General features: G+C 40.2%; 1 protein-coding gene across 1 annotated transcript in view; it reads right to left on the bottom strand.

The window, feature by feature from the left end:
- Positions 1-19,149, bottom strand: part of MDFIC2 (MyoD family inhibitor domain containing 2) — a 43,180-nt gene that overhangs the window by 9,223 nt on the left and 14,808 nt on the right. Inside the window, exon 3 of the mRNA XM_064667202.1 lies at positions 92-160. Within this exon, the coding sequence (XP_064523272.1) occupies positions 92-160 (69 nt within the window). The remainder of the gene's footprint in view (positions 1-91; positions 161-19,149) is intronic.

The raw sequence follows: 19,149 nt of genomic DNA, 5'->3' as shown, positions 1-19,149 counted from the left end.
TAAAGGACATAATTGTCTTCCAGCAGCAATGGGAGGGAATGCCAGGGGTATCTCTGCACAATGTGACACATGCACGGGGCCAGCAGCTTACCTGGATGGTCCTCGCTGCTCGGCGTCACCCCAGGGAGTGCCAGGAGAGGCAGGGAGCTGGTACGGCTGTCTTGGGGGGAGAAAAAAACAAGATTGCAGAGGGATAAATGTAAGTAAATGTGTTTTGGCACAGCTATCATCCTCAGCCACCTAGTGATAGTCATTGACTTTGGGAGTTGGTGCTTTGAAGTCAAACAGAAGCAAGTGTGCTTCCTTGCAGGGGGAGATCACATGGGATGGTGCATTGTTTCTGTTATCTTCTGTGTCATTTCTGAAAAGGAAGCCAAATTAAAACGAATTGCTAAGAGAGAAAGCTTCATCTGAAAAGAGGTGAAGAGGATCACCAGCAAACACAACAGTTCAGGTAGGAATAGAAAATTTGAGTGCTGGGAGGTATGCGATGAAATGTGGGGCATTATCCACACCCAAACACCACAGAAGCCTTACATGAGATTCCAAAATCATCAGCAAATGAGGAGAGAGGAAATTTCAGCCCATGCTCCAACCTCCATGGCTTAGCAGTCTTGGTGGACAAGATGCCCAAGGTCCCCATGGTGGCAAGCCCAGGTGCCCACATGGGTGTTGAGCTCCTCCACCTGGGCTGCCCTTGCCACACCACGCACTCCATGCCTAGGGCTTGGAGGCTTAAACCTTCTCTCCTTATCTCTTCAAGTGTCAGGGAGGCAAAATAGGAGGGGGTGTGGGACTACCCCTACAGTGAGTGCAGCAGATGGAGCAAACTCCATGGGAACTGCTCTCATCCACGTGGGAGAGGCCAGAGGGACAGCGGGCGCCACAGCCGCCCCGCAGTGAGCTGCTCCAGACCAATACATCACGGGTGCTTTCATAGCTCCGTGCCCATTACACTTTGCTGAGCTCAGGCATAAGGATGCAGGGGATTTAGAGACTGTTTATTTTTGTCATAAGGAAACAGGAAATAGTACACAAGGCTATAAATATATCTTGGGCTTCATATGACATCATGAACTCGTGCAAGTGCTTTGCTTCTGATTTACGATGATGGACTGGTAATTCACAGGAGCTTTGGGTTTACTTTATTTTGCTGTTGCAGTAACAAAGCTAATGGTGCAATCCCGGGAGGGGGTATTTTATCAATAGTGAATTTTTGACCTCATTGCATACGTTTTAACTTCATGAATTAGTGACCCAGCTAACTGTAAAGCCTTCTATAGGCTTATTATAAATCTATCACAGGACTGGCAAAAACTTTTGGCCCAGATCCTAAGCTCTGACAGGCATGTGTTGATGGACTGCATAGCAAGCACTTCCACTAATATTTCTCACTAATTATACCATATATTAAGAAAAAATGAATGAAGCCAATGTTTATATGCAGCTTTAACTGCTTTTCATATAAGAAAGCAACACAATCCCTAATAAATTTTCACCTTCAACATTTCTATTCATTATAATTTTTACCATGATGAATGAAGTTAGAACTGGAGAGGGAGGGGGTTCATCTTGAAATCTGTTCAGTGAATGACTGAATTTACTTCCCTTCCCCAACTTGTGTCGAGGAAGGAGGGAACAGATGGACACAGGAAGAAGAGGGAGGCGAGTGCAGAACGAAGGAGATGGGTGAGGAACAGATGGAGTTGGGGGAAAGTGGAGAGGAGAGTCAGCAAGGATGGTAGGAAAGTTTTCCACTTGACCTTGAGTTGAAGTGAAGATCTGCATACAGCATGGGACAGCTAGATTTTTGGGATGCATCCTTTTTTCTCTCTGTGGTACTTATGCTGCAAAGATTTTTGGGCCATCCCAGCAGCCCAGTCCATCCCAGGGGACCTGCAGAGCCAGGACTTAAATTTTTTCAAGGGGTCAGTTGCAGAAAGGCCCCTGCACTGTGTTGAAGTTCCATAACGGTAATGGCAGGGGAGAAGTGTGTGCAAAGAGGACCCAAAATGAGTTGGGATGTCATAAGTCTCCCAGGCATCCCAGTTGCCAGAAATTGGAGCTTATGGCTTTGAAAAGGTATCCTACACCCAGTTTGTTAGGATCCAATGGCCAAAGTACCGAGTAATTTATGATTTTACCTGCCTAAAGTAAGGCATTCGAGATGGCCTGATTTTCAGAATATGCTGAGCATCTGCGTTTTGAGGTGTATTGAATTATATATCCCAAATCACTAGTAAGTCCTGGAAAATCTTGATTATATTCTTAATTCTATTAAATTGCCTGCATATACTCCGTTGGTTCTGGCTTTGCTAGCTGAAGAATGGAAGAGGTGAAAGTTAAATATTGGCCATGTGTGTCATTCCCTTTGAAGAAAATGGGAGCCATGTGCACTCACCTAACAGCAATGTTTGGCCCCAACTATGATTTCACAGCTGGGCCCTAACTTCAGGAATGCCAAAGCACTAAATGACTCAATTGGAGTAATCTGATCAATGCTGTATTTTTGCTGTGGATTTAAATTGCACACACAGCAAGAGCAGAGTTAGTTTTCTTCTCTCTCAAAATCACTTTTCTCTGCAGATTTGATAGCATAAATATGAAGTATTGCTCTCATCACACAACTAAGTGAAATGGCAGAAAACGTATGTCAAATAAAATGCACAACATTACGTCCTTTTTAGTTTTTGGAGGCTGTTTAAGAAAACGGCTTCATTAATTTTGACTGAATAAAAGGTTCCTTTAAGGGATTTCAATAAGTGACATGAAAAATGTTAATACGAATGATCAAGACAATGGAGGTTAAAACTGTTTTGAAAATATGTTTCTTTTATAGATCTCAGCTGTTGGAAGAGTTACAGAATAAATATACGGTAGTGCTGACATTCAGTGCTGTTTCATCTTAGCGAAAGAGTTTTTAATAAAGAAAATTCTTTCCAAGGAATGCTTTCTGCAGCCAGTCTTCAAAAAGAGGTTTTCTCCCCTCCTAGTTTAATAAAAATTAAAGTAATTTATGTCATATTGATATGTCGATATGTTTTTCAATAAACTTTTTCACAGAGGGTTTTTTTTTAAATTCTCTTCACTTTAAAAATTATAATTATATGTCTTCCTCCCACTTTGAAAATGGCACAAGGTGCTCATTTGCAGAGCTCTACTGTTCAAATCTTCCCTGAGAATAGAAATGTCATGACTCAGTTAACAATGCTTTATTATTCACATTGATCTTTTTTTATAGTGTTCTTTATCTCAAAAACATTGTAAATCAGATATCTTCCTCCCACTCTTTTGTTCATTTGCAAATTTTTATTATTCTAGTTTAAAAAAGCAATGGAGTGTCAAGAGTCAGTGTATATTGTTTATGTTCTTTTTGCTTTAAAATTACTTTTAACTATAAAAAGTAAGAGGTATAGCAGGGGGAAAAAAAGCTGGATTTAAGGATGCTTAAAAAAGAATTGAAGGGATCAGTGTGAATTTTATACTGTTCGCTTACACCTTGGAGTTGTAACGACTTTGCAAGAAGGGGGACCAAGCACTTTATGGAAAGGGTTTTATGTGCTAATTCAAAAGTCCCTATTGCATCAGACATCATCATCCACATCGAACACTGGACATAATTCACCCCCTAAATGAACACAAGAGCAAAATTCACAGCTGGTTTTGCCACGTGTTCCCTGGGTGGTTTTGCCCAGAGCCCTGCACTCCCATTGCTCCCTGTCAGAGCCTGGTGTCAGGTCCTCGGGAGCCCTTGGCTGACAAACACCAAGATGAATCATGGAATTCTCACAGGAACCTCACAGCTTTGGTATCAAGTGTTAGCTGCAGCAGAAACATAACCTCAGGTGGGCACAGGCAAGGCAGTCCCTGAAACCCATGGGTGCAGGATGCAGCCGTGCATCCTCCGGGAGAGCCATGCTGGGGACCCCAGGCCTTGTTTCTAGATTGGATCTCCCAAATTCTCCTTCAGCCACTCTTTTCTTTCCCTATCATGTTTTTCTTCAGGTCTGTATTTCTGTCCTGACTGTTGTGACTGTATGAAATGGCTTCCATGAAATAAATCCATTACAGGAATTGGGGTTAGTCCAGAGAGCAGCAGGATCTGGTGGTATTTCACATGCTACTTCTTGTTAGATCATTTTTTTTTTCTTTTGCCTGTTTTAAATTTTCTGATCAGAACATTCTAGCACCCCGTTGTTATTCCAGCAGCTCTTGAAAGAGATCCTACTCTCTGGGAGTCTCTGAGAGGGAGTGGTTATTCCTGAAGTTTTCTTTAAGCTCCAGATTGGATTTTTTTGATCTTATGGAATCACAGAGTATTTTGGGTTAGAAGGGACCTGAAAGACCATTTAGTTCCAACCACCCACCGTGGGCAGGAACACCTTCCACTAGATCAGGTTACTCCAAACCCCATCCAACCTGGCCCTTGAACATTTCCAGAGATGGGGAGGATCTTGTATGTGGTGTAGTGGCTCTATCATACTAAACAGCTATAAAAAGTTTTGTAAAGGAAACTAAAGTCTGCTTTCCATATTCTTTTGTTTCTTCTTTTTGTTTCAATACTGCACTCTGCAGATATTTTGTTAAAAGGGATAATTAAAAACCTCAGAGTAGGTAAGTCTCAAACTGAACCTGAACTGAAAACACACAGCCCTGTCCTTCCCTCTTCAAGTGGAGGCCTTGGTTTTATTAATGTCACCCCAGACACCATAGGGCCATGCCAGTCCTTGTTCCCTCCTTGGGCTGGAGGGATTTGGGATGCACAGCACCACACAGAACCCTCAAGGCTGCAAGGACACCCTGCACTGGGTGCTGGGGCAAATCCATCCCAGAGCTCATGGGCAAGTGTTTGTTTGGCAGGGTTAACTCAAACCTCTCAAATTCTCTTTGTTCTTCACTGTAGAATGTGAAACTGGAGGTTTTGATGTATTGTCTTATCTGAATTGATCTTATTTTCAAAGTAAAGAAAAACAAACATTATTATCATTGTTATTGTTATTATTATTGTCCTTGCCTTGACAGCACTTCTGCATTAATTCTCTCTTCCTTCCTTCCTCTCATGGTTAATGACTCACCACACAATGAGGTTAAGACTGTCTGCAAATATGATCAAGTTTCAGAAACAAAATCCTAGCCAGAAGTGGACAGGGCTTTGTTTAATACACTAGCACAGTAACTAAAGGTAAGTCTCATCCATGGACATCCTTGTGTTTGCTCTTGAGTTTGGGAAATTTATAGATAATGTAAAACAGAAAATGCTGAGTTTATTACAAAAAAAAATTTTACATGTAAATCCCTGTGTCATTACATTTGGAAAGCACTTAAAATGCTCAGTTTTATTTTTGGTAAGCACCATCTACTGAAAAGTGAAAATATCAGAGGGATCTCTAGGCAGAATTTGTGAACTTTCCAGTGAAAAGATAGCACAGTGTCTTCCTTTCATGTCCCAAGGTCTTTGTCAGTTGTGCCACTTTCTGTATGACACTGAAGTTCTGTGCCAAGAGTTTATTCCCAAAGCAGATATTACGCATGGTTATGGACACAAAGATATCCCTGCACAACATTAATGCCAGAGGAGCTTCAAGGTTGTCAGCATTTTGATTTGGTGGGGGGATACACCATCAAAAGCATGTATATTAACACCATCAAACCAATACATATTCTTAAAATATATCCAAACACTTCAAACACCACGAAATAGAGCTGCAAGTCGCAGAAGATGCAGCATTTCTCACAGATAGTCCTTAAAGCTCTACTTGTGGTAAATTGGCACATGATAACATATGACTACAAACCCCATGTCTTCTCATAAGTCATAAAGCTTTTCTTTGATTTGAACTCAATGGTGAGTGGCAATCTTTGAGAGTCTTATGTGTTCTAGAGACTATCCTTGCAAATGCTTCCATTTGTTTCTCTCTAATCTGCATGCCATGCTGGAACACAACTGGGAGCTGGACTTGTCCAATATAACAAACATTATTAATCTTATTGCCAACTGAGAACCGTCCCAGGTGTTGCAGAACAGCCTGTGCTGGACTGCACTGGAAAACCACTTATTTATCTTCCCCAGGGTTCGATCTGGTATCATCAGATGTCAATGAAAAGAATTCCAGGGAACTCAACAGATAAGGCTCCAAACCAGCCTCCAGTATGGTGGCCTTATCCAAGTTTCTTTGCTCTTTTCCTCAGGAAAAGTCATAGAAAAAGCAACTAGTGATATCTGAAGCAGAAGATGTCTCATGCTGTGCATCTTATCACAAATCAATTTTTTCCCTGCACCGAAGATGCAGAACACCTATTCTGGGGGCAGACAGATGACATCCACTGTTACTTATGTATGTAATAAGTACTCTTAAAACAGTGTAGTCTTGCCTGCTCTGGCAAAGGCAAACATGGTAACTGTTCTGCTCACAGCATTAAACGCACTTCTCTCGCTGTGCAGTGGAAGAATGTGTTTAAACTCGCAGTCTATCACTATTCCTGGATAGTGTAGGAGAGTCAGGAACACTCAAGATGTCTTTTCCTGTGTATATTAACTTGTTCAGAAGAAAATAGTGTTCTTAGAAAACATGAATCTTACAGCAGAAGAGTTTCCTTCATGACTGTGTTACAAAGGTTTCCGAACATTCCTTTGGGCGCATGAAATATGAGGTTCAGCCTGCTCAGAAGTGCAAACACGTAATTTCTTCTCACCGTGGCACCTTCGCTGTGGTCATTTCCACCTGGCCTTGTGATGTTGGCAAGCACAGTATTAGCACAAAGCCTTCATTGTACAAGCTTTTGGAGGAGGACTGTAGAACTCCACAGCTCCAGTGAAATGTCAGTGTCTCTCCAGGGCTGGCTGTTTATCCTGTTTCACCAGGAACTGTGCTCCCAAGGAGTTTTGTTAGAGTCTGATGTGAGCAGTGAACACCGAAGATTCCAGGTGTTGGTAGATGGTAGGGCAGCACACTCCCACCAGTCTATGAACCATGCACAAGGATCAAAGCCCCAGGAGTGGCACCCCTTGTCTGTCCCTCTCAGGGCTGCCTGGGCACAGGGATGAGTGAGAGCCCAACCCTCTCCTCTAAGCTCGCTCACACTAAAACCATCACTGGAGCTTTTGCACAAGACTCAGGTGTACAACCCCTTTCAAGCAAGGAGGTCACAGCCCAGGCCCTGAGAGGAAGAAGTGGATATCAATGAAATGGAAGAGATATCACTGCTTTAACACAGATTAACAAAATCTAACGCCCATTAATCCCTCAGAGCAGGGCCGCTGGTTTGTTCTTTTTTCAACCTGTTCTGTATTCAATGCAAGTACGTTTTTTTTCTGTCACTATACCACTATTGTTAACAACTATAAATGTATTAAAAACACAGGGGCATTTTAGTATGTGTATTGTGCATAAGAAATATTGTTACATGACAAGCTCCAATTGGCAAGTGAAAAGAGGTTTTATTGAAGGAAATAGCAGTAGCAAACAGTGAACTATGCAGAATAATGGTAATTGTTCCTTTAACATTGGCAGCGCACGTTCACTTAATATGACTGCTCCTCTGTCTCTGCCTCATCCAGACCCAGAGGACCTGTTAGACAAGCAGGCAGCCACCTCTCTCTGGGATCAAGCTGTCAATGCAAACTTGCTTTCTTTCTATTTCTCGGAGCTAAGCTGTACCCCCAGAGCTCCTGAAGCTTCTCCTGAGTGAAAGCTTTAAAAAAGCTCCGCTCTAAATTACATCACACGAGCTGTTCTCTTCAGACTGACAGAACAAAAGCAGGGGGGAGAAACGCCAGAAGTACCATCTGAATGAATTCTGAGGTGCACAGGATGATTTACCTCCTCATGCTTTATCGGAGCAAATTAATGTTGTCTTGACCTTGCCTACCAAAGCCCAGCAGTGTCCTCTAACTAGCAAAGAAAGTTTGCATCGTGTGTGTTTGCACAGTACTAATAGAATCATAGAACCATAGAAAGGTTTGGGTTGGAAGGGGCCTTAAAGATCATCTCGTTCCAGATGGGACTCTCCAAATGCCATTATCAGAAATAATTGGAGTAGATGAGCATTAGCCACTTCTCCAATGGCTGGGTAGAAAGCAGATAAATTGGCATATCTCCCTTTTCTAAAGGCTTTCAGGTGGCTTGAATTGGTATGAGAACCCTCATTTAGGAAAACATCCTCAGCTGGGAAGGGAGGGGGCCATGAGCCTTGCCCTTTATTTAGCAGATAAATAGAGGGAAGGGGAAGAGAAGGAGCAGCATTATGGCAGTTGTCCAGGTAAGGTGCAGATCTGGAAGCTCTGGAAAGGTGGTGGTTTGGGGCTACCTGATACCAAAGTAGTCTGCTGCGGTCTTACAAAAGGAAATAAGCAGGTCTCATTTGGCTCCTAAGCTGACCTTACTGGGTTCCTTCTCAATTTTCATAAGAAGATGGTGGTGAGGTGAGGAGTTTGTTCTCCCGCTCAAAAGCTTCTAGGCTTAGCCTCCTGTACAGCACTTCTGTGCTTGTTCTGCTGCTTTGAGTAAATCTTAAAACGTTTTTTTAGAGTCATTATTACAAACAATATTCTCATTTTAAATATGGGCTGAAGGCTGAAACAGGTGAAGAGTAAGTACTAAGTAAAAAGTGCTGCTTACATCCCCCAAGGAAATTTGACCTATTAAGCTAATTTTTTTGCATGGAATGTGCCACTTCAGTAGCTGAAATGATGTGGTGCCATGCCCTATGTGCTGTAGGGAGAAGGAGCTGGGAAGTTGAAGGCCTTACTGGAGTTTTCAAGGGGCTCCCCAGTTTGAGAAAACAAGAATGGGAAAGCAGGGCTTCACTAAGCAGGAAAAGCTCCTCAACTGATGAGGTGCCTTTGTTATCCCACATAAGTGTTCTGTAAACACCTCCAAACTATATTGTTAACAGAGAAAAGTCAAGCTATTGGGGCTGAAGACTTAGTCCCCTAAATGACTTCACAAGTATGGAAAAAACAGTTCTTAATAGGAATTGGAGTTACTCCTTTCTTTTAAGAATCTAGTGTCCTCTGGTCTCTCACTGAGATGATCTTGGCAGTGTTTTCCAGCCTAAATCATTCTGTAATTCTGTATTTTCCATAGGGGACACAGGATGTTTTTGTACAGTCAACACTTGTCCCAGCCAGGGGAACAGACACTGCTTGAGGATCCTGACTCAGTGATGCAGCATTCAACCCTGAGCTTCTGAGTGAGTAAAGTTTGGTTTTTGTTCTCTTTTTGGTGGCTCAAGTCTGAATTGTCTTCATGCACCTGGCCAGTGAAATGGCTCTGCCTTGAGCTGTGAAGGGCCATCCTAATGCTCATCAAAGCTGACAGAGGTGTTTGGCTACAGGGTATATACTGTACCAGGTGTTGTACCTGCTTTCTGTGGCACAATGAAAATCTTAACTGGGCAAAATCTGCAGTGAAATGATCACAACTGAGGCAAACACTGGTAGTGAGACTGAATACAGACCTCATCACAGCAGGCTTCACCACATCCCCTGTCCTACCAATGGTACAGGTGAAGGTGTTGGACTTGCAGGTGTTGAAGCCAGCAGGTTAAGTTATTAAACATAACACTAGTCTAGTTCTCTGAACCATGGATTTAGAATATGTTGAAGGTTCAAGTTTAGCTCACCTACCTTTATTTTTCTGTTTCATCATAGTGATGCTTCCTACTTTTTTAGGTATATTAGGGTTTTCACCACCATGGTATCTGAGTGTCTCAAAATCAATAACAATGGCAAAACAGAAAACTTGATGGTGTCTGTAGCACTGTGCATTTCTCCTCTGCTTGGAGGGGAAGACTTAGATCTTATCTATGACTGAATACTTGAGTGTTATTCTGGTCCCATTGGATGTGGGATTTTGTGCCACACAGGGGTCACTCAAAGAAATAATGTTTTGCAGTTTCTTTGGTACACCTGGATTTGAATACAAGTTGTGGAAAATACTAGTCTACCTTGAGGTTTACAAGTTGTGCTTGTAATAGTGGCAACCAGAAGCTGTCTTGCTTTAAAAAAATGAGGAAAATATGATTTGGAAATAATTTTCAGACAGCAGACAGGGTACTGCTATCCTGTTCCCCGGGCTCTTGATTGAAGCATAGCTGGCCTTTCCTCAGGAGAGCAGTGAAGCTTCTTATGGCATGGGGACAAGTGTGTTTGTAGATGAAGACTTGTGAATCTCTGACACTGCACCACAAGCAAGACCTGGAGTCCCTTGGGAACTGCGTGTCTGTGAAGAGATTAATTTGCCTGTGCACTATGCAGACCACACTACCCTCTGCTCCCATCCCTTGGTGATTCACATCCTGTGTTGCTCTGTCTGGGACACTACTAGCTACAGGCTTTGGGGACAGAGTGAATTCCTTGCTCTCATCTGGACTGAGATCTAGAAAGTTTGCTTAGAAATCTGTAGATAACATTTCTCCCTTTAATTCTACAAGAACATGTAAGCTGAGCTTTGTGCTGTCTTTGAGCTTTACTAAAAGAGAACAGAAATGCGTGCTTTTTCTTCCCATACATTTATTTCAAGCCATGATTCTTCTGTTTGTCTTTCCATAAAAAATGACAATGGTTCAAGCTGCATCTCTGCTAGCCTTTTTCTAAGTGGTTTCAAGTAGTTTACTTAGAGGGATTATTTCATCTGCCACAGAATGTGAGGCAGGTCTGAGGTAGTGTCTGATTTGCAAAGAACAAGACCATGGAACATTAAGGCAGGAAATTTAAGGTTCAGTAGACAGTAGGATCACAAGAGAATGGAGTGACGGTTTGCAAGTGTGCTGCACTTGGGGGGAAAAAAATAATTTGACTTTTCCTTTCCTGATGGTATCAGAAAAACTGGGAAAGGTTTGTGACATTGAATGTGGCAACTGCTTAAATTCTGATTGTCACTTAATGAAACCTTATACTATTTAATTCTTGTGTGGTTTAACCCTCTATAAAGTGGGAACATGTATAGTTCCTAAGCATATATGATTGGGTGCTGAAGTTGCTGCTATAATATAATATATAAGCTTTGTAAATGTCATTGTCAGTGTCTTGTGGTTGCCTTGTTGAGCCTCAGAAAGAGTCTTAAATTTCTATGCAGCAAACTTCTCCAGCTCTGAGAGCTTATGGTCACTAGTTAGCTACAGCAGGAGGGTCAGACTTTGGAGACTGTAGCTTCTTTCCAGCCTGCAGATTTCCTCCCCCTTCAAGTCTGTTTTCTACTCTTGCCAGTACCCTGCCTTCTGTTTAAAAGCATTAGTAATACCAAATAAAGCTAAAGATGCTTGTTATAACAACTAAGTTGTTTCCATTTTAATCAGAGCACATGCTGATGCCAGGTTTGGCATGAAGAATCTGTGTAAGTGTCTGGTTCAGGGCACAGTAAGCTGATCATTTGTTAGAATACTAGTGCATTACATACAGTTTTGGTTTCAGTTGTACAATTTACTGGGAGGTTGGTATGAACATTGGTAATATAATTTTTGCTTGGTTGGAGGTGAATGAACCATAAAGAATGGGAAATAAGGCTATTGCCATGTGTGCTGAATTGTGGTTTGGTAGCAGCAGTTGTCTGTAGCTAAGTGGCCATCAAAACCTTTCTTGGGGTGGCAATAAATTATAAAAAAAACCTTCAGAAAATATATCAGTTTTCAAAGAGTAAAGAAAGATGCAGCAATTATTGTGACACAGGTCTGCAGTCTGTTTCTGATTATCCTTTTGGCTGGAGAGTTGGGGTTTCTAATTGTAAGGTTAAGGAATCCTTTTTATCTATCTCTTGCCTCCTAATCCTATGCTAGACAGTATTGATTTCTGTGCCTTTTGTCTTCTGGGGAAGGAGACAATCTCTGGCTCATGTGAACATCTTGTTAGAGTCTGCTGAGGATTAGGGGGTGTGACAGTTTTCTTGCTGAGCCTTTTTATTGGGGATTTTTATGCCTGCTTTTCTGGGAGGTCTTTGAAATGTCTTTTATGTAGCAATCATTTCACTCTTTCTTTGTTGTCTCAAATGTTGAGGCTGTATTCTTCTCATCTGTTCCTGTTTATATTCCATACTAGCTGGTCATAACAGTTTAGCTTGAGACTATCATCACACCGTGTGCTTCTGAATCACAGGAGTGTTGCTAACTGCTCTAGGAGGACTGCAAATTTGAGCTCTTTTTAGGGCATCTGAAGTTTTAGCATGGTAGTTTAGTCTGAAACACTGATAAAAAAGTTCCAGATGAAAAACAGTCTGGGAGTTGGACCTCTGAAGCATCCACAGCTAGGTACAGGCAAATAAAAATGCTCCTGCTATAAATGCGATAGGTCCCCCTTAGGGCGGTGGTCATGGTAGCAGCTGTGCCTGGCAGGTATAGTAGGTGTTCAGTCTGGCCTAAATGTCTACAAAAATCAGTGAAAGACAAGCCCAACCTGCAGACAAGTCATCCCACCTTGATTGAAGAGTTCAAGCCAGGAAAAAATTGCTTTTTGAAAGTCTGGTTTTATCCCTGTTCTCACCCCATTCTCCTGGCAGCTGGTTACAGATAATTATGCAGACCAGAAACCCAACTCCTCAGTGACTAAAGCTAGATGATAGAAAGACTAACCTTGGACAAAGAAATTAAGGAACTTTAGCTTTTCACAAGAAATTTGGTAATTTCACATCTCAGTTTCAGAAAATGTTGGGTCAGTCGATGTACTTCAATACAGGTAAAGCACAAGATTTTGTTGCCTGAAATTTTTATTAAATCAATGCTTCTGTGTCTTGAGTAGTTATCTTAAAACATATGGACTTTTCATATCTTTTTAAATAGAGTATTCCTGACAATGTCTAAGTTCAGGTACCAGCTGGGGAGATCCCAGATTCAAGGTTAGGCAAGGTGCCAGGGTTATGTAGTCTTGTGATAATGAAGGTATCAGAGATAGGTTTCCGAGACATTCATATGGGAAAACCGTTTGCATCACCTTCCTCTTTGAGAAGACTGAGGTAAAAACTTTGGGTTTGGAATTCATTTCCAAAACTGAGTGACTAATGTCCATAAGATGCTTTTTCAATTTTTTAATCTAACTAAACAGTGTATCATACCTTCACGGAGGAAAAAGCTACATGCATAGATGCTTATCTTTTACTGCAATAAATACCTTCCTAAAAGCTCCCTACCAAAAACTTGCCCTGTATAACACTGCATTTCCACCTGCTTTTGCTTACTGCCTCTCCAGCCTAATTTTTAGTGTCTAAAGCCATATTTAATATCATTCAATTTCACACTTAACCACAAACCCCACTCTTCCAGATATGACCTCAGTTTATTTTATATCACACATCTTTTTCTTAAAGTATTTTATACATAGCATAATATGCAATGATACGGCACTGATGTTTATCAAAATTGTTTCACACTGTACTTATTTCTATTTCTGTCTTTTGGATCAAGTACAATACAGCTGCAGATTAATACCACCTTTTAAAATAGGCTTAATGTGTTTATTTTCTTACCACATTCACTCCATCCACTAACTTGTTATATGGATTATATTTAATGGGAATCTTGTGGGACTACCAAAGGGCATTTATTTTCTATTGAAATAACAATTAAGATAACACTCAAACTAATATAGTAATCAAATAAACCTGACAAATAACAAAAACTTTTTTAAAGCTGCAGAGGCATGCTAACAAATCTATTTGATCAATATATGGGATGTGAAAAAAGAGGAGACAAGATTGACTGATGAATAAAATGGAACTGACACAAATAGGCTGACAGCCAGTCGCAAGTCTCTTTAGGGCAAATGCAATTAACTTAGAATAATAGACTCAAATTTGATGGTTAGAAATGCATTTTTATTAACAATCACAGCCTGAATCATTATGTGCTCTTATGAATAAAATTGTAGTTATACTGGAAGTCTGTGTATACATGTATGCATGTGCCTACAAAAAAGCCTTGTTGAAGGAGACCTTTATTTTTGTGACAGAATAGCTATGTGGGATTTAAAATATAAAGCATACACAAGTAGAAATCTAAATATTCAAACCAGTGATATAAAAATCACATATGTGGTATGTTAGTGTTAATGATAAAGGCAATAAGCATCAGTCCCAGGACTGCTTGTTCTTTTGGGATGTGAAATTGCAATCAGGGATTTACAGATTTCATTCTGAGGCAGAGAAGTCATTACTAGAAACATAAGCTCATTCTCTTTACTTTAATAGCTATTTTAAATCATTCATTTAGAAAATACATTAACTATTTATTGTGTAGGCAGTACATTTCTATTGGCATTCCATTTTCATGCTTTTTTATAATCCTTTTTAACAAATTATTTTATTAAAAGAAGATTAGAATTAGCAAAGGATCCTACCAATTTTTGAAAATGCTACTCTTGAAGAAGGATATTTTCCATTATTAACAGGTATGCAGTATTAAAACTTTAAAGGGAGGGAAGATATTCAATTGCTAATGTGTCCTTTTTCTTTTGACCTTCGTTGCAGTGGCTGATTGCTATTTGTAAATTGCTTTCAAAATTATTAATCTCATTTAATTTCTGAATAAATACGTAATTTTTTTTCCAAGACAAAAATCCTTGGGTTTAGATATGAATAGAGCTGCCTATAGGATATGTTATGGTGCAGGGGTCTTTTATTTGTGGGAAAGATTAAAAAAACTCACCATGTAATGCAGAGAAACTCTACCTGGTATTAGCAAAGTATAATGTGAATATGAAACCATGATACCTGCAGTGTTTGGTGCTTAAGTATCTTGAGAAAAAGGTGTAATGGTAGGAAGCAAAACTGCACTGGGAATGATTTAAATCCAGTGTTCTCCAGGTTAGTGTTTGTAATGGGCAACTGGCTGGAGAGGGACAGGATAGGAGCAAAACATGATGCTCTGTGATTGTCTGAAGCATGAAGAACCTGGTGAAAAACATCACTGTGGCTCTCAGACAGTTTCTGGGGTTGCTGAGATGGATTCAAGAAGCATCCACACTTGGTTTTCTCCGCTCTGAAGGTGATTTTAATCCTCCTCAATTCTCAGAAGTGAGAAGTGCACAGACATATTGGGAAGGCAAACCGCCTCCTGTCTGGTGGGGAGAGGCTCGTGGAAACCATTGAGAACAGGGACAGTGTCTGGCTGGGGAACAGATTTTTCTGGTAAACACCTGGTGTCTGGGGAATTTGTAGGCTGCCATTTTGGTTTTCTGCCTCTAATTAGCCTTAAAGTCATTGCCATGAGGAAAAAACCTTGTTGGGAACTCCAACGGTTGCTGGAGACATTCCAGCCATTTCTTTCTCTCATGATCTACTCTAGATAGTCACAGCAGCCCACCACAACACTTCCTGAGCTGGCTGCTTGAATGGCTGGTATTGCCTATTCTTAGAGATAAGATGGATGGATCACATGTTGTTCTAGCACCACCAAACCTGGTGCGTGCCTAAAATCGCAATAATCCTGTCAGTTCTGGCACAGTTGTTTTACTTTGACGCAGAAATCATTACAAAATACTCCAAGACTTGGATTGCTGAAGATTTCTCACAGATCTGCATTTGGTGCAGAGGGAGTTTGAATAGTCAAATTTACATTATCTATTTAATGTCTCCTTACCATCCCTGTAGACATGTCACTGGAGCTTGATGTAAAAAAGTTACTTTTTTGAATGTGATGCCAGAAAAATAATGTGTTCTTTGACCACAGTTACCTCACACTTTAAATGAGAAATAGGTCTTACTAAAACTTTCATGTAAGTTAGTTTAGGTAAACAGACTAAGGAAAAAAGACCAGATGATCTATTGATTTAAATGGGACAGAACTGTGGGGCTGTGGGCTCAGTTCTACCGTCTTGTTGGTTTTAGACTACTGAAATACCCCACAATATTTCCTGATGGATGCTGATATAAGAGAAAGGAGGCTCAGGCCCTGCACGATGATAGACTAATTCTCCACAGATATAATCATCCAACCAGAACAGGAATGACTCATTCCATCCATAAATATCTTGAGGCCTTTGTCTGATCATTTAAACTCGTTCACACCAACCTCATCTCGTTTGCTCGAATGGCCTTACTCCTGAGTTAGAATGATACATGTAAGAGAAAATCCAGGCCTTTAAAAATAAAATCATAATTAGTTTCTCTTAATAGCTGCTCTATTAAAAAAAAAAATCAGATCTTTCACAATTATATTAGAAAGCAAAAGACAATGCTTCTGAGTACATCAGGTTTTTTCCTAACTCAGCAGCCATAGGCTTGTTGGTGATGTATCATACTTGCAATATGTTTCTATTGACATTCATGTTCCATGTATTTTATATTCCCTTTTCAGAAGTTATTTTGTTAAAAGAAGATTAGAACTTACCAAATGTAACTACCAGGTCTTGGAAATACTTATCCTGAAAAGAATATTTCCCCCCAGCACCTGCTGTGTTTGCTCTGCTCCCTCTTAAACCTGTTCTAGTTCAGAACTCTGATTTCACCATTTTGTGCTCCCAAAATATTAAAAGATTACATTCCCCATCGGTTTATGCTTTCCTCAGTTTTTATCTTCTGCAAATATGGCTTGGCCATAAATGTTCTTGATGAAATAAAAATACTTTTGCTTTGCTTTCTGTTCACCTCATCCTCGAGCAGGTGCCAGGCAATCTGCGGCAGCTCTTCTGCTACCTGGGAAGTGCTCATATATAGAAACACCGGGCCAGCCTCTGTTGTCACGGCATGGAAAGCCAAAAATAGATGACATGAGAACATATTTCTTCCAATGAAAACTTTTTGCAGCTACGCAGAGTCTCTCAGATAAGCAGGTTTTAGTGTTGGAAGAGAAGAATAGTGATGGAATGAAGAATCTAGACTGCACATTTATAATATAAAAATAGTCTCTATAATATATGCTTAATTAGATAAGGATAGACATATTTGAATATTCCTCCTTCCCACAGTGATGAACACTTGTGGCATCAACTGGTCCTCCATGTCAGGTGTATGATGTTTCCTCCTATTATTATGGTTGGAAAGCCACAAGAAAGTAAATATCTTACAAAAGTCATATTTTTAACTTATTTAATTTGCACTTCACTGGTTTGCTGTGTGATTAAGGGCTATCCTGAAGGCTGGGTTTCACCAGACATCATGTTGTGTTAGAGCCCCTGGTATGGGGGAAGATGGTATATTTTAAAGCCAAGGAATGGTGCCAAAAAGAATTAGAGGTTATTTGTCTGCAAAGGACCTCCTAGTCCAGCAGTCCCAGTCTGCATGACATAAAAATCTCTGTGGGCTAAACCCTTAGGTGTTTTCCCTTTCATTTCTTCTTAAACATCATCAAGTGACAGTGCCTGAAACACTTCCTGAGGCAGAGCATTACCTAATCATCCTTGCTTGGAAAATATTTCCCTACCATTAAAGCTACATTTTATTCCTCCCACAAATCAGCATAAGGGCAGGTGTCCCATTGTGAAAGTGGAAAGTTTTATAACGGGGTAAGTAATTCCAAGTAGAGTAAAGCAGTCAGCACTGCAGGTTCTTCAAAACTTGGTATTTCTGCAATAATCTATTTCTTCCTGGTCTTGGTGGAGCAGCTTATTTATGCTTTTCTTCACAGTAAAGGGTCACATTTTGTTCTCTTATGTGGTTTTCTTTTAAATCAAATTACTCTTAAGGACACCCAAGGCAATTGCCATTTCAGTTAGGATCTAAATATGCTAAGGCTCAATGGAAATTTTATTTATACTGGGCAGTGTCAGGGACACTAGAACAAGGGGTTGATTCTGCTTTAGCTTTTATGACAGTGCTAATAAAGTTCTCTGGTTCCCAGATAACATGTAACAGGCCCACTACTGCAGTGCAAAATTATGGTTAAGACTCAGCTGGTGGTTATTGTCCAGTAAATGTTCAACATATTTCAGTAGTGCATTAGTACATAGTTACTGTAGTGACTGGTGATTTCTGCCTTGGCCAGGAATCTGTCAAACTAAATGCTCAGTGCAGATACAGGTGAAGTGTTTCTGTCCCTGAAAACTTGCGATGATAAGCTGCAGTGTGGACACAGATTCATTTTTTTCTGAAGAACACAATAAGCAACCTAGAGAACTGTCAGGTACAAAACTGTGCTCACTTGAGTGCTAAATGGATAATGAAAAGCATATTTTTCTCCAGTTTTAAATAGTCTTAGTTATAACCTTTATTCTTTATGTTTCTTAAAAATCCTTGTTTCATTTTCTGCTGTCATCACGGAGAGGGCCACGTTGATTCACCTTCTAGGTGGCTTTCCAGATGTTTATGGTGTATATTTTTAATTCCTTTAGGTTCAGTTTGAATTGTTCATAGAACACTTACGTAATTTCAGTGAAAGTTCTAATGTTCTCCCAAGAGAAGGTGAATTTGTGAAGGTTGTCATTATGCTTCTTTTCAAACAATCTCTCCCAAAAACTTAAGAAAGGAAAACCACAAAATTACACTAAAATGGCAAAAAACCCCACCTATAGAAAAATGTTGCTTTCTTGTGAAAATAAGCAAAAGAACTGTAACTACCCTGGAATTCAGAGTAATCTGTAGAGTTTTGTGGTTTTGGGGAGCAGACTAGCCCAGTACAATTATCCTCTCTGACTGGGGCTCATAGAACCATCCTCAGTAACTTTTCTTTCAGAGGGATTTGTGCTTTGCTGCATTAATGAACACAGTCACACCCCAGCACGTATCACCAGAGACCCCTGTGTCTAAATCTAGGTGCTGCTCCCTAAAAGCCAAAGGGAGTTTTGCCATTGACTTTGAAATAGGAACAAGCCCTTTATTTGTGACTTAAAGCAAGTAGGTTGGAATTATGAAGAATGAGTATTTAAAATAGCAATGATGTAATATCAGTGTCAATTCCATTATTTTAACAGATGTAAATTTGCTCTGCTCTTGAACTCTGGTGAATTTTAATGGCAATATTAAAGAGATACTATTAAGACTACTTAAAAGAACTATTTGTAAAAAGTGTCTCCAGTTGGGGGGGGGAAGTTTAAATTGCTTTTTTATTCAGTCTGCACAATTATTTATTGAATGGTTTTGTATATTACAAATTAATATGCATTAGAAGCTGAAAAGATCACATAATAATTCCAGTAGTCATTGAATATGGGAGAGCTTGCACTGTTTAGACAAAGCAAATAGACTCTTTATCCAGCTGTAGTTTGGGTAGTCTTCACCACAGAGAAAA

The sequence above is a fragment of the Pseudopipra pipra genome, chromosome 11 (genome assembly GCF_036250125.1).
Source record: "Pseudopipra pipra isolate bDixPip1 chromosome 11, bDixPip1.hap1, whole genome shotgun sequence".
In the NCBI taxonomy this organism is placed as follows: Eukaryota; Metazoa; Chordata; class Aves; order Passeriformes; family Pipridae; genus Pseudopipra; species Pseudopipra pipra.
The sequence above is the reverse complement of the archived record's forward strand: the minus strand, read 5'-3'. Positions and strand labels throughout refer to the sequence as shown.